This window comes from Vespa mandarinia, chromosome 13 (assembly GCF_050613455.1).
Source record: "Vespa mandarinia isolate Hongniang chromosome 13, ASM5061345v1, whole genome shotgun sequence".
Taxonomy (NCBI): domain Eukaryota; kingdom Metazoa; phylum Arthropoda; class Insecta; order Hymenoptera; family Vespidae; genus Vespa; species Vespa mandarinia.
Genome location: NC_140822.1, coordinates 1,671,182 through 1,697,500, shown reverse-complemented (window position 1 = coordinate 1,697,500; position 26,319 = coordinate 1,671,182). Strand labels below are relative to the sequence as shown.

General features: G+C 28.5%; 5 protein-coding genes across 8 annotated transcripts in view; 4 read left to right on the top strand and 1 right to left on the bottom strand.

Moving 5' to 3' along the window:
• LOC146872579 (protein brown) overlaps positions 1–1,811 on the top strand; it is a 9,184-nt gene extending 7,373 nt beyond the window's left edge. Inside the window, exon 13 of the mRNA XM_085661150.1 lies at positions 1,464–1,811. Within this exon, the coding sequence (XP_085517276.1) occupies positions 1,464–1,469 (6 nt within the window). The 3' untranslated portion in view covers positions 1,470–1,811. The remainder of the gene's footprint in view (positions 1–1,463) is intronic.
• The window catches only part of bw (brown), a 5,248-nt gene extending 2,305 nt beyond the window's left edge, over positions 1–2,943 (bottom strand). The window contains exons 1-7 of one of the 2 annotated variants that reach the window (XM_035871994.2): positions 2,925–2,943; positions 1,590–1,698; positions 956–1,121; positions 820–868; positions 694–743; positions 250–383; positions 25–177 (exon numbers count right to left, since the gene is read on the bottom strand). In XM_035871994.2, coding sequence (XP_035727887.1) covers positions 25–177; positions 250–383; positions 694–743; positions 820–868; positions 956–1,121 — 552 coding nt within the window. In that variant the 5' untranslated portion in view covers positions 1,590–1,698; positions 2,925–2,943. Of the gene's footprint in view, positions 1–24; positions 178–249; positions 384–693; positions 744–819; positions 869–955; positions 1,122–1,589; positions 1,699–2,874; positions 2,894–2,924 lie in introns of those variants that run through there. The other variant, XM_035871991.2, reaches the window with a different exon arrangement.
• A 2,446-nt stretch (positions 2,944–5,389) lies between these two features.
• LOC118444092 (uncharacterized) lies at positions 5,390–14,019 on the top strand. Of its 3 annotated transcripts, XM_085661143.1 has the most exons (17): positions 5,390–5,527; positions 6,147–6,275; positions 6,905–7,033; positions 7,278–7,391; positions 7,647–7,775; positions 8,156–8,293; positions 8,518–8,652; positions 8,926–9,045; positions 9,260–9,397; positions 9,854–9,982; positions 10,182–10,265; positions 10,496–10,624; positions 10,742–10,867; positions 11,441–11,566; positions 11,890–12,202; positions 13,512–13,644; positions 13,792–14,019. In XM_085661143.1, the coding sequence occupies exons 2-17, from the start codon at positions 6,203–6,205 to the stop codon at positions 13,933–13,935; spliced, it is 2,160 nt and encodes a 719-aa protein (XP_085517269.1). In that variant the 5' UTR covers positions 5,390–5,527; positions 6,147–6,202; the 3' UTR covers positions 13,936–14,019. The 3 variants fall into 3 exon arrangements, with proteins under 3 accessions (XP_085517269.1, XP_085517270.1, XP_085517268.1); XM_085661144.1 differs by lacking the exon at positions 6,147–6,275; XM_085661142.1 differs by lacking the exons at positions 5,390–5,527; positions 6,147–6,275 and having other exon boundaries at positions 8,159–8,293.
• Positions 14,020–14,530: 511 nt separating this feature from the next.
• On the top strand, positions 14,531–15,205 carry LOC146872578 (uncharacterized). The gene is made up of 3 exons (XM_085661151.1): positions 14,531–14,703; positions 14,822–14,912; positions 15,026–15,205. Exons 1-3 carry the CDS (start codon positions 14,660–14,662, stop codon positions 15,203–15,205), a joined length of 315 nt encoding a protein of 104 aa, XP_085517277.1. The 5' UTR covers positions 14,531–14,659.
• A 297-nt stretch (positions 15,206–15,502) lies between these two features.
• The window catches only part of Sdc (Syndecan), a 29,172-nt gene continuing 18,355 nt past the window's right edge, over positions 15,503–26,319 (top strand). Inside the window, exon 1 of the mRNA XM_035871997.2 lies at positions 15,503–15,745. Coding sequence (XP_035727890.1) covers positions 15,674–15,745 — 72 coding nt within the window. The 5' untranslated portion in view covers positions 15,503–15,673. The remainder of the gene's footprint in view (positions 15,746–26,319) is intronic.

The following is a 26,319-nucleotide window of genomic DNA, read 5'->3' as shown; positions in this document are numbered from 1 at the left end:
GTTTGAAATTAGCCTTCTTCTTACTTGTACTGCCAAGGACATTCTCTTCCTTTCACCACCAGACAATGCTGACAATTTTGAATTAACACAATTGATCAATGTCAATTCCGTCGAAAGTGCAGATATTCTTAATTTTCTTAAACCTGCATGATACCTTCGATCCATCTTCATACATGCCTAATTCGAAAAATAAGAAATCTCTTATAATAGCGTTAATCCAATCGAACAAGAACTATTAACAAAACTGACCATAAATTCCATGTGTTCCTGAACGGTCAATGATTCAACAACAAGATCCTGTTGAGGCACATAACCAGATATTTGAATCATTTCTTTCTTGTTAATTGATCTCCCGTTCAATAAAATTTCACCCTCGATTTCGCCTAATGACAATAGTAATAATAATAATAATAGTAAGATTGGTAATAATAATAATAATAATAATAATAATAATAATAATAATAATAATAATAATAATAATAATAATAATAATAATAATAATAATAGTAAGATTGGTAATAATAATAATAATAATAATAATAATAATAATAATAATAATAATAATAATAATAATAATAATAATAATAATAATAATAATAGTAATAGTAATAATAATAATAATAATAAAGAAAGTTGTTGTATGTTTTTCTTTTTACAAAATATTGTAAGATAAATTATAAAAATAATGAAAACCTTTTATTCGTTGGCTTAACGTCGCAAGAAGAGTTGTTTTTCCAGCTCCGCTATAAAATACAATTTGTTCTGTTTCATTATTGTAAAACAATCTTAATAGATTCTTAAAGATTGCTTGATTCTTACCTCGGACCCATGATAGCCATCAATGTTCCAGATTGAATAATACCATTTACTAGAAAAATATTTTATATACATATATTGATACAAATGATTTTTATTATTTTTATTATTATTAATTATTTGTTAAAATTGTTAATACCTCCATTCAAAATACGAATATATTCGCATCTGTCTAATCCGAGGAAACTCTTTAAGTAATTTTGATTTATTTTCTTTTTCACGGCGAAAGATATATTTTTCCACATCAAATTGAAGTTTTTTTCAGAATTTTCTGATGCACTCGAATACTTGATTTTAGTTTGCATCTGCAAAAAAAAAATTGTTCACGCTGATGCAAAATCAGACTCGTTTTTCGATCTACATATAAGCAGGACAATTCATAATAAAAAATTCACATAAAATGTGAACGTTTCGTAGCGATTTATACGTAATGCACGTAGTATAATAATTATAAAAAAGATTTAATTGTAGAGGTAATTAATAGAAATGTTTATAAAAATTCTCAGGAATTTAGTATACTTGAGATAATCTAATAAATTAATCTTATGAAGTTATATAAAGTACTGGTTCGATATGATATTAATCAATGCTATGTGATCTCCGTAACTATTCTAATGAGGTTTACATAAGGAAAATAATTTCAATAGGAATAGGCGTTTCTGATGACTGATAATGACGACAATGACGACAACGATGACGATGATAATGAAGAAATGATGATGATGATGATGATGATGATGATGATAATAATAGTAATAATGAAGAAGACTTACTTTAATGTTCTAATCGTTGAACGAACAGCAAAATATAAAAGATCAATTGATGAGATGTCCTGTTCAATTTTGACTTCCGATTGTTTTTTGTTCGAAAACAAAAAGGAAGCTAAAAATTTAAAATAAATAAATAAATAAAAACGAAGGTTGAACAAGTCCGACACAATGAAGATGATTATTCCAATGATTTCACTGTTAAGATAAGACTTATAAAATTATAAAGACAGGACGAACGTGTTAGAAGGATAATCAAAAGGCAAATGTGTAATTCAAGACTGCGTATGTATGTATTATACGTTCACCAGCTAATTTGCGATATTGCAAGGAAAAAGATGAAGGAGAGAGTTATCTATAACTTAGTGGGTTGTAAAGCGTTATGCAACAAACTTGCAGCTCTATGATACGTGAAAAATTAATCGAATGTAGAAAAATATATAAGTATATAAATAGAACATGCAATTAGTATGTAAATTATTTATTATATGTAATCCATGGATTATAAATTAGTTTTATTTTTATTAAATAATTTTTCAGTTCATTCGTTTGCACGCCTGATCTAATAAAATTGATATTTATAGAAAATTGGAATTTTAAAAGATTTCTATTGTGATCTAATTATCTCAGACGACTGAGATTAGATTGGAAGAAGAACGTATTCTCATTGTCTTAATAAAAATTTATCAATATTAATTTTCATATATGTAAGTCAATTTGGAAAAGAGAAAGAAAAAAATAAGTATCATTATTTTAATTATAGTTAATTATAGTGTTTAGTTCAGTATGAATTATCGGATTATCGTCGATTAGATCCAACGAAAATATATTAATAAATATAAAATAAATATATATAACTAATATTAATTAATATATTAAATAATAAAATATATTAATTAATCCGTCGATATAATAAATTTTTATTAAAGAACTTTGATAAGAATGGATAGGTTGTTTAAAAAAAATTTTTTAAATATTTAAATCTAATTCGACATGAAATTAAATAAATAATAACATAGGATAAAATAGAATATTCTTATATAATAAAATAGAATATTGAATGCAATATGTTGCAAGTGAGCAAGATTTTAGATAAAACAGATACAATTCTTCGAGTTCAATGAGAGAGAATGATGTTGAGAATGATTAGGGGGAAAAAATAATTAAGGGAAGGCAGAAGAGGGTACAAATATGGAAGATTGCGATGATGATAAGACGATAGAAATTATTTAGACGATTTGTTGTGATTACACGATAATAGTTAGCGAAGGTTAAACGAAATAATGTTTACGTTTACGTTTCTAAAGATTTTAGTTTGACTCCTTCTTTTTTCTCTCTTACACTTTCTCTCTCTCTATCTCTCCTTCACTCTCTTTCTCTATTTCTCTTATATTCATCCTCACTTTAATCATCACATATCTCTCATTTCCACGACACAACAGGAAGGAAACAAAAAGGATTCTGTTAAGGAGAATATATATATATACGTACTTAATATCGTTTCAAATATAACCGATGTTTAGTTGTACCTAATACATAGTACAGTTTTAATCGTTATCGTGTCTCGTGTCTCTTGTAATTAGAAAATTGTTTATGATATATTTTATAACATTAACGTATGAAAACATTTATTATTATTATTATTATTATTATTATATTTATTTTGTATAAGGGTGCTTATCTCTCTCTCATCATCATCATCATCATCATCATCATCATCATCATCATCATTATTATTATTATTATTATTATTATTATTATTATCATTATTAATTTACTTGTCCTATTGTCTCTATATTATTATACTTTTATAATTATTTCCAGTTATTATTTGACAAAATGAATCCAGCGTTACCGTTGCCATCATCATCAGCACATATTGCACGAACGAATCAAAAATCTTGGACGGATGAAGAGGATATGTTTTTATTCATCCTTATAAAGAATCGTTTCGAAATAATCAACCCTACATCCAATGCAGAAACGAAGGCACAGTTATGGATAGAAGTGGAAGAACGTTTAAATAAAAAATACAAAAAAAAGAGAGAAATAAACTGCATTAAGGAACGTTGGGAAAAGTTGAAGAGTTTGGCAAAACTCGATGTTTATACGTTCCTATCGAAGGTTAAATTAAAATAATATATACAGACGTGTATATATGTGTTTGAAAATGTTTGAAAAAGGGACAAAAAAAAAAAAGGAAACAATCTTTGTAAACAAACTTTCAAACATCCATCCTTCGTTTCGGTTGGAAAATTTGGAAATATTTCTTTCTTTTTCTTTTTAATTACTTTTTTTCTCTTTCTTTCTTTTTTTTTCCCCTTTTTTCTTTTTATTAACTTTTCTTTATTTTCATCTCTCTCTCTCTCTCTCTCTCTCTCTCTCTCTCTCTTTTTTCCTCTTCTTCTTTCTTTTCTCTCTACAATCTCTATCTAATATATTTCAGATCGAAAGAAAGTTACCACGTAACACGAACTATCGTCCATCGAATTTCAATCTGCAAATTTGGAAATTGTTAAAGCCCCATAAGATGAAGGAAGGGGAGTCCGATGATGCGAACGAGTATATCACATACATATCCAGTTTCGAATTTCCCGATGACATTAATACATTATTGGACAATTTAATAAGAATGAGCGATATCGTGTTCGATCCAAATTTTTTTAGTTCGTCTTCCTCCAATATATCGGAAAGAAGTCGTAGCCTAAGTCCTCCAAGAACGATGTCCCCTGTAGTCAATACATCGTATAGATCTAGATCAGTCCAACCTGCGGTCAATAGTTATATCACATACGAAGATTTGACATTATTATCCGATGAAGAAAACGAAACACGTAGAATTTCGAGAATGGAAACAAGAAGATCATTGTTATCAGGTCTAAGATCATTGTCGATTGATCAAGTACCAGAAAGAATATTATCAATGAACACATCATGGGAGTCAAATCTACGTAATGGTAATCATAATGATAATAATAATAATAATAATAATAATAATAATAATAATAATAATAATAATAATACTAATAATAATAACAATAATAATCGCTTAGAATGTGCATACACATCATTTCTTATATCGATTATTCTTCCTTCACATTAGTTTTCCTTTTTTTTTTTCATTTCTTTTTTTTTTTTTTTTTTTTTTTTCATTCATTCTTTCATTTCTATTCTTTCTTGTTCCCTAATATATATATATATTTTTTTTTGTTCTTTATTTTTCTTTCTTTTTTGTCCTCTTTATATTTTAATTTTTTATTTATTTTTTCTTTTTTTTAAGTATCATCGTTTTATCCCAGCGATAGATGGATAAACTTAATACAATTTGATCTAAGGAAAGAAGATCCTACAGGAGCGACCGATGAGTTCGAAAAAGAAATGTATCGACCAAAGACATCGAGGACCGAACCATCGAGGACTGCACCATCGAGCAGCCAACATCCGAGGGCCGAACCATCGAGTATCGAACCATCGGGGGCCGGACCATCGAGAACCGAATCATCAAGGACCGAACCATCGAGGACGGAACCATCGAGGACCGAACCATCGAGAATCGAACCATCGAGAATCGAACCATCGAATATCGAACCATCGAGGACCGAACCATCGTGGGCTAAACCAATAGGTATCGAACTATTTCCACAAGATGGTAATAATAATAATAATAATAATAATAATAATAATAATAGTAATAATAATAACAGTAATAATAATAATAATAATAATATTAATAATAATAATAATAATAATATCTTAGATATTATAATTTTTTCTTATATTTACATTTTTCTAATTTTTCTTGCAAGCACAATCGTTACACCATGAAGATGCATCGGTTCACCTGAAAGAATTTAATATAAGAACGTCTGACGATAGTAACGAAGAAAGATCATCCCAGAGAGCAAGGTGTGCCGAATTAAAAATCGAACCAGATCGATCTACTGGTAATAATAATAATAATAATAATAATAATAATAATAATAATAATAATAATAATAATAGGAATACTAGTCGTTGAAAAAATATATATATTTTTCGTACACTCAATTATTCCTTCAAATTCGTTTCTATATTTTTTTTTTTCTTCATTTATTCTTCTCTCTCTTTCTCTCTCTCTCTCTTTCTCTTTCTTTCTTTTTTGTTCTCTTTCTTTCTCTTTGTTTCCATTACACATATCATCATTTCCATTCTACTAATTTTTTTTCTACAAGTACAATCGTCTCACCCCGGCGAGAAACAGGTTAAAATAAAAGAATCTGAATTAGTAAAATCGAGCGATGAAAGGAAAAGAAAAAAAAGCACCAGTACGATGGGGTGAACCAATTCATCACACTGCTGGTAATAATAATAATAATAATAATAATAATAATAATAATAATAATAATAATAATAACAACAATAATTGCTTGGAAAGTACTTAAACACGTTTCTAATTTATCGATTAGTTCTGTTACATTTCTTTCTTTTATTTTTCTTTTTCTTTCTCTTTTACTTTGATTCCTTACATATCGTCTTTATTTTTCTTTTAACATTTTTATTTTTCTATCTTCCTTTTTTTCCAAGATCAACTGTCTAGTTCCAACATTACGTGGGCTGTATTAAGAGAATCTCATATAACAATGGTTGATAATCCTATTGAAGAAAGAGGGGCGCAATCGCAACCTAGGATCGAACCAACTGATCAATCTAATAGTAATAATAATAATAATAATAATAATAATAATAATAATAATAATAATAATAATAATAGTAATAGTAATAATAATAGTAATAGTAATAATAATAGTAATAATAATAATAATAATAGTAATAGTAATAGTAATAATAATAATAATAATAATAATAATTGTTTAGAGAGTACTAAAACACATATCGTCTCTTGTTTTCTTTTAACATTTTTATTTTTCTATCTTCCTTTTTTTTTGCAAGATCAACTGTCTAGTTCCAACATTACGTGGGTTGTATTAAAAGAATCTCATATGACAACGGTTGATGATCCTAATGAAGAAAGAGGAGCACAATCGCAACTGAGAACCGAACCAACTAATCAATCTAATAGTAATAATAATAATAATAATAATAATAATAATAATAATAAAAATAATTGTTTGGAGAGTACTAAAACAAATTTCTCGTATATTAATTGTTCTTCCTACACGTTTGTCTCTATTTTTTACTTTTTATATATCTTTCACTTTTATTTTGCCTTTGTTTTTTTATACATTTTCGTTCTTTTTTTTTTCTTTTTTTACATTTTAATTTTCTATTTATTTATTTATTTATTTAATTTCTTTTTATTTTCTTTTTCTTTTTCTTTCAAGGACAATGGTTTTATTCAAATGAGAAATGGATACATTTAAAAGAATCCAATGTAACATCGATGGATGATAATAGCGAAAAACGAGCATCATCAATATTATCAGAGAACGAACCAGTTCATCGATCTGATGGTAATAATAATAATAATAATAATAATAATAATAATAATAGTAATAATAATAATCTCTTAAGAAGTACATATGTACACGTTTTTTTGTAGATTGTCCTTCGACGTTTGTGTTTTCTATTCTTTTTTCTTCTTCTTGCCCCCTTTTTTATTTTTTATTTTATTTCACCTTTTTTATTTTCATTGTTCCCTTATATATATTTTCAATCGTTTTTATATTTTTATTCTTTTATCTTTTTCTTGTCAAGCACGATTCCTTTCAACTAGCGATAAAACGAAAGAATCTGATATAAGAACGAGAGATGATAATGAAACAAGACAAATACAAAGAACACAGTGGAACGAATCAAATCAACAATTTGGTAATAATAGTAATAATAATAATAATAATAATAATAATAATAATAATAATAATAATAATAATAATAATAATAGTAATAGTAATAATAATAATGATAGTAATTATTCACCTAATACGTATATCGATTTTTTCTTTCGCATTGGCTTCTATCTTTTACTTCTTCTTTTATTTCTCCTTTTCTTTCATTTTTTTTTAATTACAGTTTTTATTCCTCTATTTTTTCCTTTTTTTTTTAATTTTATTTTATATTTTGAAGTACAATCACTTTATCCCAACGAAAGATGGATTAGATTAAAAGAAACTGATAAATCAACGAGCGATGATAGTGGAGAAGAAAGAAGAATCCGCGCCATACAGAGGAACGAATTATTATTTCAATCTGATGGTAATAATAATAATAATCATAATAATAATAATAATAATAATAATAATAATAATAATAATAATAATAATAATAATAATAATAATAATAATAATAATAATAATAATAATAATAATAATAATAATAATAATAATAATAATAATAATGGCTTAAAAAATACATTAATAGATTTTTGGTTTAAACTGATTGTTTTTATCTACGCGTTTATTTCTAATTTTTTCTTTCGTTTAGTTTTTGATTTTTTTTTTTTTTTTTAATTCTTTGAAAAAGCATTCTTTCTTTGTAATATATATATATATATATATATATATACATTGTTTTTCTCTACATTTCATTTTTGGAATTCTTGTTATCCTTTATTTTTTTTTTTTTTACTTTTGAAGTAGCAGTGTTCCATTCTCCCAGTAAACGGATTAAATTAAAAGAAGTAGAAGAACAAGATTCATCAATATTGAAGGATAATGTAAGAGAAAGAAGAACATCACAAGAAATGAAAATTCATCCAGCCCTGCTTAGTGGTGGTAATAATAATAATAATAATAATAATCGTTTAAAAACTACTTACATATACATAATTTTTATACTAATCGTTCAAATTTGCTTCTATATTTTTTTTTCTTTTTTTTTTTTTTTTTCATTCTTTTATCTTCATTCTTCTTTACTACCTTATATATTTTCATCTTTCCTTTTTTCTGCTTTTTCATTTTTTAATCTTGTTCTTTTTTTCTTTTTTTTTTTTTTTAAGTAAAACCATTTAAACCCATCAATAACTGGATTGAATTAAGTGAAACCGATGTAAGGACAGATTCTTCAGAATCGAGCGAATATATCAGAGAAGTAAGAGAAACATTCAGAATCGACCCATCCTCGTATACTGATGGTAATAATATTAACAATATAATATTAGTAATAATAATAATATAATTCTAATAATAATAATTTTTTAGAAAGTGCATACACACACTTTCTATGCTGATTGTTCATCCACATTTGTTTCTATTATGTTTTTTTTTCTCATTCTTTTATCTTTATTTTTTCTTTGTTAACTTATATATTTTCATTTTTATTTGATCGTTTGTTTATTTTGTTTTTTTCCTTTTCTTCTTTTTTCTTATTTTTTTTTTTTTCTTTTTTTTTTTTTTTTTTTTATAAGCACAATCCACCGATAAATGGTTTAAATATAAAGAATCTAATGTAAAAACGAGCGACGATAGTTCCGAAGAGAAAACAACATCCACAACATCAAGGACAGAATCAATTTTTTACTCTGATGGTAATAACTAATAACTAATAATAATAATAATAACAATAATCGCTTACGAAGTGCGCGCACACTAACATTCGTTGTCCATCGATTTTATTTTCTTCATTTATTTTTATTTTTCCCTTTCTCGCTCATACATTTTCTTTCATTTCTGCCTCTTTATTTATATATTTATATATATATATATATATGTGTTTATTTATTTATTTTTCTTTTTAAATAGATTCATGCGTTTCCGAAGCATGGGTTACAATAAGAGCACCCGATGGATCGATAGAAGCAATTCCTATGAATTCGGCCCATATTGTAACTGAAAAAGTTCAAAGAGTACCAAAGAACAATTTATCTACTCGAACTAGTGGTAAAAATAAACAGATAATAATAATAATAATAATAATAATAATAATAATAATAATAATAATAATAATAATAATAATAATAATCTCTTACAAAGTACACTCACACATGTTTATCAAATGGTTCTGTCACTTTTGGTTCTATACTTTCCTTCTTTTTTTTTTTTTTTTCCCTTTTTATTAAATACAACCGCATTACCCCGAATCATGGCTTAGGATAAAAGAATTTCTTATAAAGGAAAAAAAAGAATCAAGGAGGTCTTTATCAAGCCCACCTTATGGTAATAATAATAATAATAATAATTATAATAATAATCTCTCTATAAAGTACATACATACATAAACTCATGTGTTTTTCTTATATTGATTGTTCTTTTACGTTTGTTTTTATTTCTTATTTTTTTTTTTCGGTTTTTCTATTTTTTTTTTTTTTTTTTTTCTTTTTTTTTTCCATTATCAAGTACAATCGTATCACCCGGTACCACAGCCTAGAACAAGAAAGTCTATTATAAAGGAACCAGATGTATTTATGAAACCGGCCGGTAGTGATATTAGACCAACACCAAGGGCTTTACCAAGGTTACCTCGTGGTAATAATAATTATCCTTTTTACAAAGTAAATACATACGTGTATACATACACATATAACCCCCTTTTATACTAATTGATTTTCACGTTTTTTTCTATTTCACGTGTGTGTGTGTGTGTGTGTGTGTGTTTGTGTACGCGCGTTTTTTTTCTTTTTCTTCCTTGCTTTATTTTTATATTTACTTTTTTGATATGAAATAGATATTCCTGCGAGAACAATCGATAGTGATGTAGAAGTAAGACCAGGACCTTCATCAGCAAGAAAATTTGTGAGCCCACCTCGTGGTAATAATAATAATAATAATAATCCCTTAACAAAGTTAAATTAGTTAATACCTTAACTAATGCGTTTCTCTTATACAGATTACTTCCCTTCACGTTTGTTCTAATTTGTTCTCTTTTTATTTTATTTTATTGTATTTTATTTTATTTTATCCTAATTTTTTTTTTAATTATTATTTTGATACTTTTTTTATTTCATTCTTTTTTTCTTTTCTTTTCCTTTCTATTTCAAGTACAACCGTACTATCCGGATTCGTGGATTAGAATAAGAGAATCTCCTGCTAGGAATAGAGGAACTAGAAGGACCGATAGTGAAGTCGAAGTAAAACCACCACGAAGGCGCTTACCAAACATACCTGATGGTAATAATAATAATCCCTTTAAAAAAAAATATATATATATATAAGTACGTACACATTATTATTACTTTTATTTGATACATCTATTTTTTTTTCTTTTTTTTTCTTTTTTCATTTAAGTACAACCATATTATCCGGAATTGTCGACTAGAATGATGGAACCTTCTATAAGAGAAAGAAATATAAGATCGTCCATGAATGAATCCGAAATAAGATCGTCGAGGAACTTATCAACTGAACATCGTGGTAATAATAGTGATAATCTTAACTTACGATATAAATAAATAAGTACGTATACCGCGTGTTACAGAGGGATGGAGAGATAGAAAGAGATAGACATAGAAATAGAAATAGAGAAATAAAAATAGAGAAATAAAAATAGAGAGATAGAAATAGAGAGATAGTGAGAGAGAGAGAGAGAGAGAGAGAGAAAACTATCAGGAATATTTCGTTTGGTTCAAACTGATCGCGTGCAACGAGATGTCGAATATTTTGACTTGTACCCCCTACTTTATGTCGATGCAAATCTATTCCCATTTACGGCGAGTAGATTTTTGTCTTTGTTATAGAGTTATACGATGATAATGATGATAATAATAATAATAATAAACGTACGCTATGGAATATCGAATAGTTCTCGCGATGACATCATCTATTCCTCAAATTTGTTGCTTTAATACGAATGATGCATTATTCTCTTCGATGACGATGCAGTATACGTACACACGTACATACAATATATGCATATTTCTCGTATATTGACATTCCTTTTGTTGTTTTATTTGTTTTTTTGTTTAATTTTTTCTTTTTTCCTTTAAGTACTTTTCTCGGATAAACAAATTAGAATAAGAGAACCTGATATAAGGGAAAGATCACCTATGAGACAAACTAGTAGTTTTACTGACTCAAGATCATCGACGAGGGCCGAAGCAGGCCGACATGATGGTAATAATAATAATAATAATAATAATAATAATAATAATAATAATAATAATAATAATAATAATAATAATAATAATAATAATAATGATAATAGTAATATTAATGGTAATAGTAACAATAATCACTTACACATAAAACATAACATATAACATTTCTCATATATTGTTACTCCATATTTGTTTTTCATTTTTCATTTTCTTATCTTTTCTTTTTATACTTTCCTTTGTTTCCTTAAATATATATATATTTTTTTTTTTGTTTTTCTTTCTTTTTTTATATTTGCATTGTCTTTTCATTTTTTTTCTTTTAACTTTTTCCTTTTTCAGTACGTTTTAATAGAAGAAGGGAGGCCGATATAAGAGAAGATGATCATTTTGTTAGAACAGATTATCATTCGCAACAATTTACGGAAGAAATTTTCGCCGAGGAAGAACATTTAAGAAGATTGAATGTATTGAGAGCCCAGGAGAGCGATGTATTTTTATTAGAAAACGAACTTCTAGAAAATCAAATCTATATTCAACGAATGGAAAGCAATCTCGAAACGATACAAATGCGAAAACGAGTTGCTTTGAGCGAATATAAAATGGCGGAACTGAAGGAGATGATGGTCGAGATGAATATAAACGATTACAAAAGGTTAATTCTTTTTCTTTTTTCTTTTTCTTTCTTTTTTCTTTTTCTTTCTTCTTTCTTCTTTTTTTTTATCTCCTTTATTTTTATTCTTAATAACAGAGTAACGATATGAAAATAAAAATACGCACTATACTTATGTGTGTATATATAATGTGTGCACGGATATATGTGTGTGTATATATACATATATAGATTGACCAGAGTAAGGATGTATATATAGATAGCTGAATAAATGTTTGCCGGTACGTTCAGCGCCGCCATCGGGTATTTTTTGAACTAATCACTAGAAAGTAATGAAAATTTTTCCCACAAGGTTTCATTTCATTAAAATCGATTTGTTTTGAGGGATTGTTCGATAGTGCAAACGAGAAGTAATACGCGTTGAGATAAGTCAGACGTAATATTTGTCAAGTATTAATTTAAAAGTTAGAACATTGTTAAATATGCAACGAATCATTACTAGATTTTCGCGGAATATTTCTGCTTCCAGGTATATAAAAAAATATTTCTTAAATAATATCTAATAATTATTGATTTTGTCAGAAATGTTTTTTCGAACAGTTCGAAAAGAAATTTTTCCTTTTTCTTTTTCATTAACGTGCATGTACCTATAACCTTCAGAACCATTATTTTAAACATAATTTTCATATTATTTTCTTATTTCCCTCGAGGTAAATGAAATGATTTTACCTATTAATGAAATATTATGTAATGTATATATGCGATGTGTGTATGTGTGTATATATATATATATATATAGGAAGAGAAAAATTCCATTTGACCTTAAATGTGTTTGTGACATTGTAACCTATATTTAGGAATATGTTTATTATCAAATGTTTTTATTTGTGACATTGTAATTTAATTTTAGGAATATGTTTATTATCAAATGTTTATGTTTGTGACATTGTAATTTATATATAAGAATATGTTTACTCTCAAATGTTTCTTTGTCACATTCTAATCTATATTTATGAATACGTTCATTGCCAAATGTTTGTCTATGCTTCTACTTTTCTATTTAAATAACTTTGAATCTAATTAAAGATTGAATTTGATCCAACTATAGATTTCTAATTTATTTTTAACATTGTAGTAAAAAATATTTACTACTTCTCTACTGGTGTTTCTATTTTCATTTTGATGACAATTAATTCTGACTATTAAGTCATAGTTGTACCTAATAAACAACTAAGTTCTATGTGATTAAGTTATTAAATAAGAATGGTTCTTGATTCATATCCTTACGATATTGTTGTGGATATATTTTCAAGATTCAAAACAAAAGATTATACAAAATATTTGATTTCAGTCAAGCGAGAATGAATGGCGAGCCTGGTTCTGGTGCAAACAGAGGCACTGGCGGTGCTGGTTCTATCCGAGCAGCTGGAGGGGCTTTTGGACAAATGGAAATTGCTCATGAAGAACAATTCTTTTATAATCAGGTCTGTTAAACAATGGAAGTAAAATCTGATATGTTCTTAAGAAAATTCCAATATTGTATTATGATAGATTTATTTGCCAGATTCGTACGTTAAAAAAAAAAAAAAAAAAAAGGAAAAACATAAATTTGCCTTTTCTTCTTATTTTAGCAAAGGGAGCAGATAAGAAAGTTGAGAGAAGGTATTCGCGACGAAATTGCTTTTCATGAGGAACAAATCCGCCGTCATCAAGAAGCTATTGAACGTCATAATGCAAGAATGTCTGAAATACATAATCCTCCTGAAGAACAATAAATATATTGCCGTCTATATTTACAAGCTTCTTTATAAAGGGACGCAGCTAATATTACATCATGTATAGATTTATGTATATAAATATATACTTATATTTTTATACATAATGTAAATAATTATGTATAAAATATAAGTATGTATTTATATACATAATGTGTATAATTATATATATATATAAATATATATATATAAGTATATATTTATAAATGATGTTAAGATTTAGTATGATCACTAGAATATCAAGAATTTTCTTCTTTTTTCTATACCAGATTCAATAGTTTTTATTAATTATTTTTAATGAACTTGGCTTTATCGATAATTATTGAATATTAAGAGAAATGATCTTGGCAGTATGTTATCAATAGTTAACAGATTTATCTGAAAAAATTGCTATATTCAATAGATTTGTATATATTTTCAAATAATATGCTAATATATTCAATTTTCAAACAATAATCTAACAAATAATGTAACAGACACAGTAATTATTTGAAATAAAAGCCATTATAACGCAGAATGTTTTTAAATATTTGAAATTTAACCAAAATGGAAAATGATTGTTAAATCGATATAATAAATTTCATTTGTTTCTGAAAGATTAATAAGTTCAAAGTTGATAATAATCGAACATAGATTTCTTTGATACCTCAAATATAATTATTTATGGTCTATTGTATTTTAAATCTGAAGTTCGAAGTAAAATAATCAATTTAATTAATTTAATATGTTTCGTTACATTGGTAAAGTAATAAGTCCACCAATTTATAGGTAATTAATAATTTGTCTAATGGATATATTTAATGATTGGAATCGATAATATATTAAGGTTAGAAAAAAAAATTACTTTTACAACATCAGTGAAATAATATTTGTTTGCCAATTATAGATATTTTAATACAGAAAACAATGCTTTAAATAAGAATAATAAATTGTTGGATGAAAATTTAGCATACGAAACAGAATATTATTATAAAAAGGTAAACGACAATGTCATATGATTAACGACGCTTTTAAACATTTCTTTTTCACGACCATTATAATAGATAATATCGAGAGAGAATATTATATAATCTTTTTATCGATTATTCAGGATAAAGAATTATTAGAGATAATCAAACGAAAAACGCAAAACGAAGTTAAAAACTTGCAAAAGGAGGTTAACATAATGCGTAATAAAATCGAAGAATACAATCGAGATATCAATGAAAATCTTAGATTTTTACAAAACTTAGAAAAAAATACGACATCATGTAAGAAGGAAGATACTTAAAAATTTTTATTTAAAAAAAAAATAATTGAATTTCATTACATACATACATATATATACATATATATATATTTATTTATTTTTTGAAAGATTGAAATAAAAAAAAATTTTGAATTTACCGCACTACTATGACCGACAGTTTCGTAGCTTCGATTAAAGACCGCGATGGCGCTACGATCTCATGGAACGCGAAGAATAGAACTAACGCGAGCCGCGTGATGGCGCACCAATCGTTAAAAATGGCGATCACCGGAGAACGATGAAAGCGGATCGATCGTCGCGCCCTCAGTGTCTCGCGATTCATCGATCAGTGTGGTGTGTGTCGCGTTGTTGCTCCCTTCGGCTTTTCGTAGCTTCCTTTTTCTGGCTGCGACGTACGCGGCGGCTCCAAATCGTACTTTATCCGTCTTCGTGAAAACGGCGTTACTGCTGCAGGCTCGACAGGAGCCTACCTGAAAACACATAGAAAAAATGAGACGAAGGATATTGTGGATTCTGGTTAGCACGGCCGTCATTCTCACGGAATGCAACGCCGCTACGGAGGTAGGAGAACGATCATACCGTTTTCTTTCTCTCTCTCTTTCTCTTCCCCTTTCTCTTTTTCTCTTTTCTTTTTTTTTTTCTTTTAATACCACTTTCTATCCTAATATTATAATTTCTTTTACGTCGTTTCAGCTTTTTTCTTTTTTCCCCCTCACTCCTTGTTTCAATCATACCTTTTTGTCAATTTCATTCGTTAAACGTTCGTTTTATTTTCGAGGACTATATTACGTAAAGTCCAATAATATTCTTATTAATATATACGTTATATAGATATATAATGTCCCATCGAAATCCTACCCTTATCGTAGAACGAAATCCTAACTTATAGGACAAAGGACTTTAAGGACGATAGGGGAAAGGAGAGAAATGGAGAAGAAAGCGAGACGTTTTGAACATTTACTTAACAAACTATGGATACACTTTTTAGGATAGATAGATAGATAGATAATATGTATATATGTATATATATGTGTGTGTAAAGAGCCGTAAGATATTCGGCGTCTCGCGCGATTTCTTCGTTGCTTTGCACGTTGCCCTGGCCTGGCCTAAAGTGAGGGGTGGGGGGACTTTCTCTCTCTCTCTCTCTCTCTCTCTCTCTCTCTCTCTCTCTCTCTCGATCCTTTGCTTTGGATGGTACGAGCCTCATGTGCACGCGGACACTGTGGCACGCGCGCAACGCATCTTTCTTTCTTCCTCTCTTTCTCTCATTCTCATTCTCATTCTCATTTTCATTCTCTTTTTTTTTTTTTCTTTTCTTTTTATCTCATTTAAATTTCTTACGCGTTACGCGCGTGTGGTCTTACGTTTTACCTGAGGGTGAAGCCGCGGACTCCAAACGGGAGTTAGAAAATGGCGACGGGGCCGACGACGATCCGATCTTCGGCTCATTTCGTCGATCCTCGTCTCGTCCTTTCTCTCTCCCTCTTTCCTCTTACCTCCTCTCTTTCTCTCTCTCTCTCTCTCTCTCTTTCTTTTTCTTTCCTTCCTCTTTCTCTCTCCTTCTCTCTCTCTCTCTCTCTCTCTCTCTCTCTCTCTCTCTCTCTCTCTCTTTCTCTTTCTCTCTCTTTCTCTCTCTCATCTCTTCTTAATTTCATATATCCTTTATTTCGTATTTTATATTTTGATTTTTTTTTTTTTTTATTTTTTTTGTAACTTCCATTCTCATATTCCTTTTTATTATTTATTTTTGATAACGTTCGGCGAAGTACGTGACGTCGAGGTCGAAATAAACGAGTAAACAATGATAAATACACGATCGTAATTGTATATGTATGATATGCACGTATATTATTCATGATGATTGGACACGAAGAATCACGTTTTGATTTAAAATAACAAAAAAAAAAAAAAATAAAAAAAAATAATTACGTGTCCTAAGTTAATTTGCTAACGATCATCTTTATACGGACCACGATCTGTCGTTAATTCCTTGTTATCCTTATAAGAGATATTTATTTCTTTTATATTTATATCATAAGAGATAACACACGATGTTTCTCATATATATGAGAAACTCGACCTTGATTAGAGATATACCAAGTCGACCTCGATGACCATCTTGTACGTAGTTGATGCAACCTGGAAAGTGTTACTGTTTTGAAATTAGAACTCGGATATACTCGACGAGTTTCTCGCAAGATAATCTCCTTATTTGGGGTTATACTCGTACGATATCATTATACGAAGAAATTCTACGAATTTTTATAATAATCAATCGCATGACCAAAAAAATTTTAGTCTTGACACGATCCTATATGCCATATATGGCTTAAAACTAACAATTCCATTTTTATATACGATTATTATATTCTCATTTATCGTCAATTTTGTTTTGTTTGTATCCTCTGTGTATGTCCCCGTGTACGTGCGTTTTTCTTTTTTTGCTTTCCCTCTGAAAATAATTTCAATTCGGCGAGAAATTCAAACGTAAGGAATCAGATTTTCTCGCACTCTTTATGCTATTATTATTATTATTAATTTTTAATTTTTAATTATTATTATAGCGATCATTTACATGTAAAAGAAAAATGGAATCACGATACACGATATTATATATATATATATATATATATATATATATATATATATATATTATTATTATTATTATTAAGGATTTCATTCTCAAATAGAAAATCGTTATCATTTATTGTTCATTATTGTATTATCCTTTTTAGTTTTCCCACTTCCAGAAAATAATTTAAATTCAGCCTGGAAATTGATACGTGACAAGTTAAATTTTCTCACACTCGTTATATCATTATTAATATTATTATTATCATTATCATTATTATCATTATCATTATCATTATTATCTCATTAAGTAGTTGGATATACGGTGACGATCAATTGCGCATTGTTATATGAGAGTAAGGATATACTCAACGATGATCTTACAAGATGATGGACGAAGAGAGAGAGAGAGACGAAAAATAAAAAAAAAGAAGAAAGAAAGAGAGAGAGAGAGAGAGAGAGAGAGAGAATTTCTGTAAGCGCGTTTCTAACGGTAATGTACGAGACAAGGAAAAGAGTCATACGAAGTCAAGACGACGAGCCACCAACGATGTTTTCTTTGATACGCGCACACATATACATACATACATCGAGCCATCCATCCATACATACATTTATACATATATATATATGCAGAGAGAGAGAGAGAGAAAGAGAGAGAGAGATAAATGCGTATACGGTATACAGTAGACATTATTTTCAGGGAGCACGATTTGTTTTGACGAGTGGCTAACGAGTCTGTCTCCTGCATATCCGACTTGCATATATATACATATATGAAAGTCTCGTTTATGTACATCCGTCTCTCTCTCTCTCTCTCTCTCTCTCTCTCTCTCTCTCTCTCTCTCTCTCTCTCTCTTTCGAATATGCGAATTGTTGGTCTACTCTTTGTTTCTCCAATTCTCTCTCTTCGTATCTATCTATCTATCCGTCTATCTATGTCTCTCTCACTCTCACTATTCGTCTGTCCATCTATCTTTTTCTCTCTTTTACATCACATGCATATATATTTCATTCTCATTCTAACCCCTCTTCCCTTTTCTTCTCTCTACATCCCCCTTACCTCACCCTTCCTTCTCTCTCTCTTTCTCTTTCTCTCTCGTCCCTTCTTTCCCGTCTCTCCTCTCCTCTCCTCTTCCTTCTCTTCTTGCTTTCCTTTAACCCCTTTGTCACGAGCCCCGGTCACGGATATAATTAATTCCAGTGTATATGGAGCAAAGTATATGTATGTATGTATGTATATAGATGTTATGTATGGGAGTGTGTGAGAGAGAGAGAGAGAGAGAGAGAGAGAGAGAGAAGGAAAAGGTAGGGAAGGTTTAACGAAGAAGACAAGTCCATTGTCTATCAACTCTTTTACCTAACCTAAGTCCTTTGACTATAGTCCCTTTAGAAGGATCAGCGATCCTTCACGCGATATCATCCCCATTCGACATTGAGAACGTTCATTATCGTTTCGACCCCGTTTATGGTCTCTGCTTTTTGTTTGTTTGTTTGCTTGTTCGTTTGTTTGTTTGTTTCCTTTGTTGTTTATTTTTTTTTATTTTTGATTTGTTTTTATTTTTTAAAATGCGACGAAACGAGAGGCGAATAATCGGTATCAATGATCATTTATTTATTTATTTATTTATTTATTTATTTATTTATTTATTTATTTATTGTTTCTTTTTTCCAATCATATTTAAAAAAAAAAACAAAAAAAGGATTATAATGAATGTTAGTGATAATAATTTTCATTCGAATGAACGTCGTTAAAATATCTCTTTTTGTCGATTGAGGTTTATATACAAGAATATTTTCATCCGATGGAGAGTTTCTAGTGATGCTGGTTTTGATTATCCTTTGGATTTTTTTTTTTTTTTTTTCTTTTTTCTTTCTTTCCCTTTTTTTTCTTTCTTTTTTTACTTCATGCACAATAAGACCTCTAAAAGAATTGATTCTTATTTTTTGTTTGTTTTGTTTTGTTATGTTTTTAAGGCGAAAAAGAATTTTTATCATTTGTCCAGTTTTATTCTCTTTTTAAAGGTTACACGCAGTGTTTTATTATGCGAGATATATTTTAACAGAGAATTATTAATAAGTACGATGAACTTTATACGGAGTTTTAATTATATCCATTAACGTTAACGTTGTAATCGTTAATTCCGATTGTAATATAATTAAAATGAAAATTCTCGATCGTCATTATTTATTATAAATCGAACAAAGTGTGTATTATATCGTCGCGTTATACATAGGAATTACTTAAGCCTGTAGAGATGGTATGAAGTGTCTGAAGAAAAAAATTAAAAAAAGAAGAGAAAGTAATTCGTTTAAAAAAGAGTAAACAATTGATTGATTTATTAAAATCGTTCAGAAATTTTTGCACTATCTTTATGTATTATCACGGATGGATTAAAAGAAAAAAAAAAAAAATGTCATTCAAGAACTTTTGGTTTACTCTGTTTTATCAAGTGATACAAGCCATCGAGCACAGACCTCTCTCCACTCATACATACACACGCACGCACGCATATATATATATATATATATATATATATATATATATATATATATACAGATAGATTAAGAAAAAAGTGTCATCCAAAAACTTTTGGTTTACCCTTTGTTATCGCGTGATACAAGTCGTACAAGCACACACAGATAGATTAGAGGGGAAAAAAAGAAAAGGAAGAAAAAGAGAAAGAAAAAAATATCACTTAAGTACTTTTGATTTATCCTGTGTAATCACGTCATACAAATGCGTGTACGTATATACGCACACATATACACTTATATTATACTTGTGCACAGATTAGGAGAAAAAAAAGAATAACGTACGTCTTTATTATTATTTTCCGAATTTTTTTACTATTTTTTATCACGAATAAATAAATAAATAAATAAATAAATATATATATATATATATATATATACATGCATATAAGAGAGTAAATTTTCGTAATAGTAGGATATGAAATAAACGCGATATCAATTCAAGTTGGTGTCCATAGACCAACGTCGTCATGGCGGTCGTTCGTTGGGTCGCGTCGTGCCGATCGAGATATAGAGAGCCGCTTCGGTTATTGGGAAAACGTGCCTCTCAATATTGCAGTCTATAATTGAACGCCATTGCCACGTCAACGGAAATAGAATAGAAATTGCTATGGAAATGATTGTGCGAGGGAGCCAGTCTTTTCTATATGCGTTTGCGTGTGGGTTTGCGTGTGCGTCTACGTCTACTGAGTATTCGCGATCATCGTCGTGTCTGTGTGTGTTCAAAGAGAGAAGGGCACGCGTGCGCGCGTGTGTCGCACACGAGGTATCACGGCTAATCAATCTGGTCGAATTACCCCCTCCCCTTTTCACCCTTTTTCCGCTCTTCTCTTTCTCTCTTTCTCTCTTTCTTTATCCTTTTTATTATTAATCCTTCACCCTTTATTATTAATCCTAGGAGAATGTCCTCTTTATCGATCTTTCGATAAAAAAAAAAAGGAACAAAAAACAAGTGAAACAAATATTTGCATTTTTTTCGTAATTTTTTCTTTTTTTTTCTTTTCTTTTTTCTTTCTCCTTGGTTTTTTTTTTTTTTTTATCTCGATTCTTTATTGTTTATTCTAATTTTACGAGATTTGTTATAATTATTATTACTGTTGTTGTTGTTGTTGTTGCTGTTGTTGTTGTTGTTGTTCTATATTGTTGTTGTTCTATATTGTTGTTTTTATTAAGCATCAAATACATTTGATTATAAAATCACATCGTATTAATAAATTTTACCGAAATAATAATAATAATAATAATAATAAAGTGTTCGATTTATACTATACGTTTCACATTTTTCATTTATATTTTTATCAGAAAGATAAAATTATTATAAATGTAATTATCTCTAATCTTTGTTGTATAAGATATTCATTTGATCGTTATCGTACAAATCAAAAACAAAAAAGAAGTTATCTATCAGCGAGAAAGGCAGAGGGCTAACATTTATAAGATTGAAATCTCAGATAGATTAAAAAAAAAAAAGAGAGAGAGAGAGAGAGAGAGAGAGAAAGAAAGAAAGAAAAAAGGAGTAGAAAAAACTCCCCGAAGTATTTTATATTTAAACGTATTGTTCGTGATTACGACTTATAGATTTTTACCGGATGCGGATCAAAAGTGGGCCAAAGCTTCTTAGATCCGATTAAAAATCAATTACTCTTTTCTTTTCTTTTTTATTTATCTTTTTTTTTTTTTTTCTTCCTTTTTTCGATAAACATTAGCTTATTTCTTTCTTTTATTATTTTTTTCTTCTTTTTTTAAATTGTAAAACCAAAAGCTTCGCTCATTAAATTATAAGCGTAATTGCAAATCTAAGAAAACTCTCAAAAGAGTTTCGATTTTTATAATAATCTAGAAACTTTCGACTCATGTAGTAACTTTTGACCCATCCTATATATGAATATCTATATTATATACATATATATATATGTATATATATATATATATATATATATATATATATTATGTATCTACTTAGAACGTCTTTCAGCGCATCTAACACGCACACATATGTACATAGACATACACATGTATGTTTTATATATGTGGTCAGCACTAATGAAACGGGGACATTCCAGCAACGTCATCTTTCCCAGAATGCTATGTTGAGATTTTTTATACACAAATACACATATATGCGCGCATGTTCACAGAATCATTCTTTATACTGATTGCATGATTAATAACTACTCGACTTTTCGAAATATCGCCAAAGAAAATAACAATTCCTCGTATATAAACCATATTACATATATGTATATATATATATATATATATGTATGTATATATATGTATGTATGTAAATATGTAACTTCATTCGTCTCGTTTTGATACCATAAAAGATTAAATTTCATCGTCCGGTTTCATCATAACTTTGGTTTTCATTGCGATAAGATCGATGATTATTCAATCAACATCATCGTCATCGTCATCATTATCCTATTACATGATTTATTAAAAAATATTAAAGCATGATTTTTTTTTTCTCTCAATTTTTTTATTATTATTTTTTCTTTTTCCCAGATTTTCACAAACAATGTTTTTTGTGAAAACATCATTGTCAAAGTTACGTTCAAATTATTTTATTTTCTCTCTTTCTTTTCTTTCCTTTTTTTTTATTATTATTATTATTTTTTTTTTTTCCTTTCCTTCGATGATTTTTATCTACGTATACACATACTTAATTTAGTCGCAATATTCATGATTCGTGTCTCATCTATTATATAGTACTTACATTGTTAACCAATACGTCATAGTAAATGTATGTGTTCATCGTGTTTAAACTTAATTGTATATTTATACTTGTGCCCGTATCCTTTCGAAGAAAAATTTATTAACGAGTATCCGACTTATGTGACTTAGAATATAATGCGAATAGTATTATGGAGGCCATCTTTGTAAAAAGCTACGTTTATCGAATTTTAAGTGTTTCAGTTTATTACATTTTATATATATATATATATACATTTTTTTTTATATGTATTATTACATATAAATAAAATATATAAAATATAGTAACTTCTTAGAAATTTTAAAATAAATAGATAATAATTTTTCGTGGAGTTCGTGATTGGGAACACACTCAAATGCATAGAATTATTTTGCAATAATAAAAAGAAAAATGGCGGAAGTATTATTAAAGTCGCTATAGAATTTTTTGTTCACTTGATTTTACTCTGCTTTACTCCACTCTCATTCTCCCTTCTCCTCCCTCTGTCTCTCTCTCTCTCTCTCTCACACACACACACACACACACACACTCTCTCTCTCTTTCCTTTTATTATTTTTATAGAACGCGATGCCATCGATCGGACGATTCTCCATAAGATAAAAATATCTCGATGCACTCTTCCCCTTCTCTTTGCTAATAGGAGATCATGTTTCGTATATTTTCTAAACAATCCAAAGACTAAAATGGATGATCTCGATGAATAGATATACTACTTTTATCAGTAAAAAAAGAATACAGTGTACTCTGCTTGTTGATTTACTTCCATCAATGGAAAAAAAAAAAAGAGAGAAAAAAAAAGAAAAGAAGAAGAAGAAACAAACAGTCCTTTCTAACCCCTTTTATTTTCATTCACAGTTATAATGACAATTCGATCGAATTAATTAACTAATTAATTAATAAGTCCATTTCGAGATTGGAAAAAATATAAACAAATGTTTCCCTCCGTCATTATTACGAAAGAGAATATTACATTGGTCGTATGAAAATTATAATAATTATAATAAATGCAATATAATACGTCAATCAAATTACTCTAGCGATAGTATATAGTATATACGCGAAGTAGTGATAAAAAATAAAAAAGAATAAAATAAAATAAAACGAAAGAAAAGATATGGCATATGAATTTTTCTTCATTAAAAATAAGATATAACAAAAAGAGAAAGGAAAAAATATATTAGATATAAATATATTTATACATATATATATATATATAAATATAAATATAATAAATATATAATTGATTATTTTCAATGAATAATAAAGTTGACATACATATATAATATGTCGATGATAAAATTACTATGATAAAAGTAGTAACATAATCTTAGGGAGAGAAAGAGTGTGAGAGCGAGAAGGGGGGGGAGGGATAAAAAGACACCTAGAGAAATAACTGTAGAAAGATATGAAATAGGTTATATATATGTAGAGAGAGAAAGAGAGAGAGAAGAGGATGTGGGACATCGATTCGTTCGCGTAGGTCGTTCAGCGGACGTGGATCTGAACGTGGATATGGCGACGACGATGGCGACGGCACCGACTTCTCCACCTCCACTTCGTATATACGAGAGAGAGAGAGAGAGAGAGCTTTCATGATACACGTAGTCTCGCAAGGTTATGGTGTGTGTTGTTGGAACGAAGCCCCATCTTGAAACCGGTCCTACCACGCTGTGCATTCTCCCCTATTCCCTCCTCCTCTTTCTCTTTCTCTCTCTATCTCTCTCTTTTTCTTACACACACACACACACACGCACACACAGAGAGAAAGAGAGAGAGAGAGAGAGAGAGAGAGAGAGACGCAAGCATGTACATATACTATTGCATAGCGTATACTTTTGTACGTAAATATTCATAGCACGTAAAAATAAAAATAAATAAATAAAAGAAAAAAAATCTTTTTTTTTTTTAATTATCTCGAGAAAAAATTAAATTGTTTAATTAACAAATTTTTATAATAATTAATTTTATTCTATCAATTTAATTGTTATATCTTTTTCTCTCTCTCTCTCTCTCTCTCTCTCTCTCTCTCTCTCTCTCTCTCTCGTCTCATCGTTTTTTTCCTCTGTTTGTTCTCTCAGTTCAGTTCAATTCAATTTTTTTTTTCCTATTTCTCTATCAAGCTTCTTACAAATTTTGTGTGTACCTATTTCAAACATTGCAAAAACTACTGCATTATACAGTAAGACACAAACACACACACATACACATATTCATTAAAATTCTTATCGTATTATTATTATTTTTTTTTTTTATTTTTATTATTATTATTATTATTATTATTATTATTATTATTATTATTATTATTATTATTATAGATAAATTGTATAAATATAGAAAATATCCTTGACGATACTTACATGATAATGTTAGTTACATAGATAATTCTCGTGTTTTAACAACTTGTCTCGAATATACCGCAGTGCAATTTCTCTCGTTTGTGAAAGTCTTCGGTGATACAAAACGTTTTAAAAGCTTTTACTTCATCATCTTCTTTTTCTTTTTCTTCATCTTCATCATCTTCTTCATCATCTTCTTCATCTTCTTCTTCTTCTTCTTCTTCCTCTTCCGCTTCGTTCTCTTCAAAGGATTCTATTCAAGGAATTTATCGAACACGGCGAGCGTTAATCTACTCGAAAGCAGATTATGACGGTACACTCGTTCGTTCGATCTTTAAACGTGTGCCCTATGTATCATGTATGTGTGTATATATATATATATATATATATATATATATATATATATACATAGATACATACATACATATGTACGCATGCATAAATAGATATGTACGTATGTATTATATACATACATGATAGCTCGCTGAAAGCTCACGAAAGTTATATGCGTGAGTAGTAGGTAGCTTACTCGATAGGGATTAACTACGCCGGAATGGTTTTAGATACTAATCGGATATTTCTAGTATCGATTTCAGTCAATGTTATCGTCATTTCAACTTTGAAAAATTTAAGGAAATGGATTAAAAAAGAAGACAAAAAAAAAAATATATATATATATAATTACGTGTATATATTTTAAATGATTATGCATGCAGAATGCATGAAAAGTTTTTTTTTTTTTTTTACGTCACTTTATGGAACATCGATACGAAATCTTTTTAGAAAAATTTCTTTTTTTTTTTTTTAGCCTTTCTTTTTTTTCCAAATAAGTACGTAGTGTAAGTAAGTGATCGTTCTAATTTCTATAGTAGATCTATGAAGGGGTTGAATGGAGAATGAGAGATGGGGTAATAAAATAATACTTGTGTACATATACTTTCAATAATGTTTTTGAATAATCGAATAAATTGATAATG

Coding starts and splice junctions, on each gene's coding strand:
- LOC118444092 (XM_085661143.1), top strand. CDS start 6,203: ATGGTTGATAATCCTATTGAAGAAAGAGGGGCGCAATCGCAACCTAGG. Junction 7,776..8,155: donor ATTATTATTTCAATCTGATG/GTAATAATAATA, acceptor TTACTTTTGAAG/TAGCAGTGTTCCATTCTCCC. Junction 9,398..9,853: donor TTTATCTACTCGAACTAGTG/GTAAAAATAAAC, acceptor TCCATTATCAAG/TACAATCGTATCACCCGGTA.
- LOC146872578 (XM_085661151.1), top strand. CDS start 14,660: ATGTTTCGTTACATTGGTAAAGTAATAAGTCCACCAATTTATAG. Junction 14,704..14,821: donor ATAAGTCCACCAATTTATAG/GTAATTAATAAT, acceptor TGCCAATTATAG/ATATTTTAATACAGAAAACA. Junction 14,913..15,025: donor CAGAATATTATTATAAAAAG/GTAAACGACAAT, acceptor TCGATTATTCAG/GATAAAGAATTATTAGAGAT.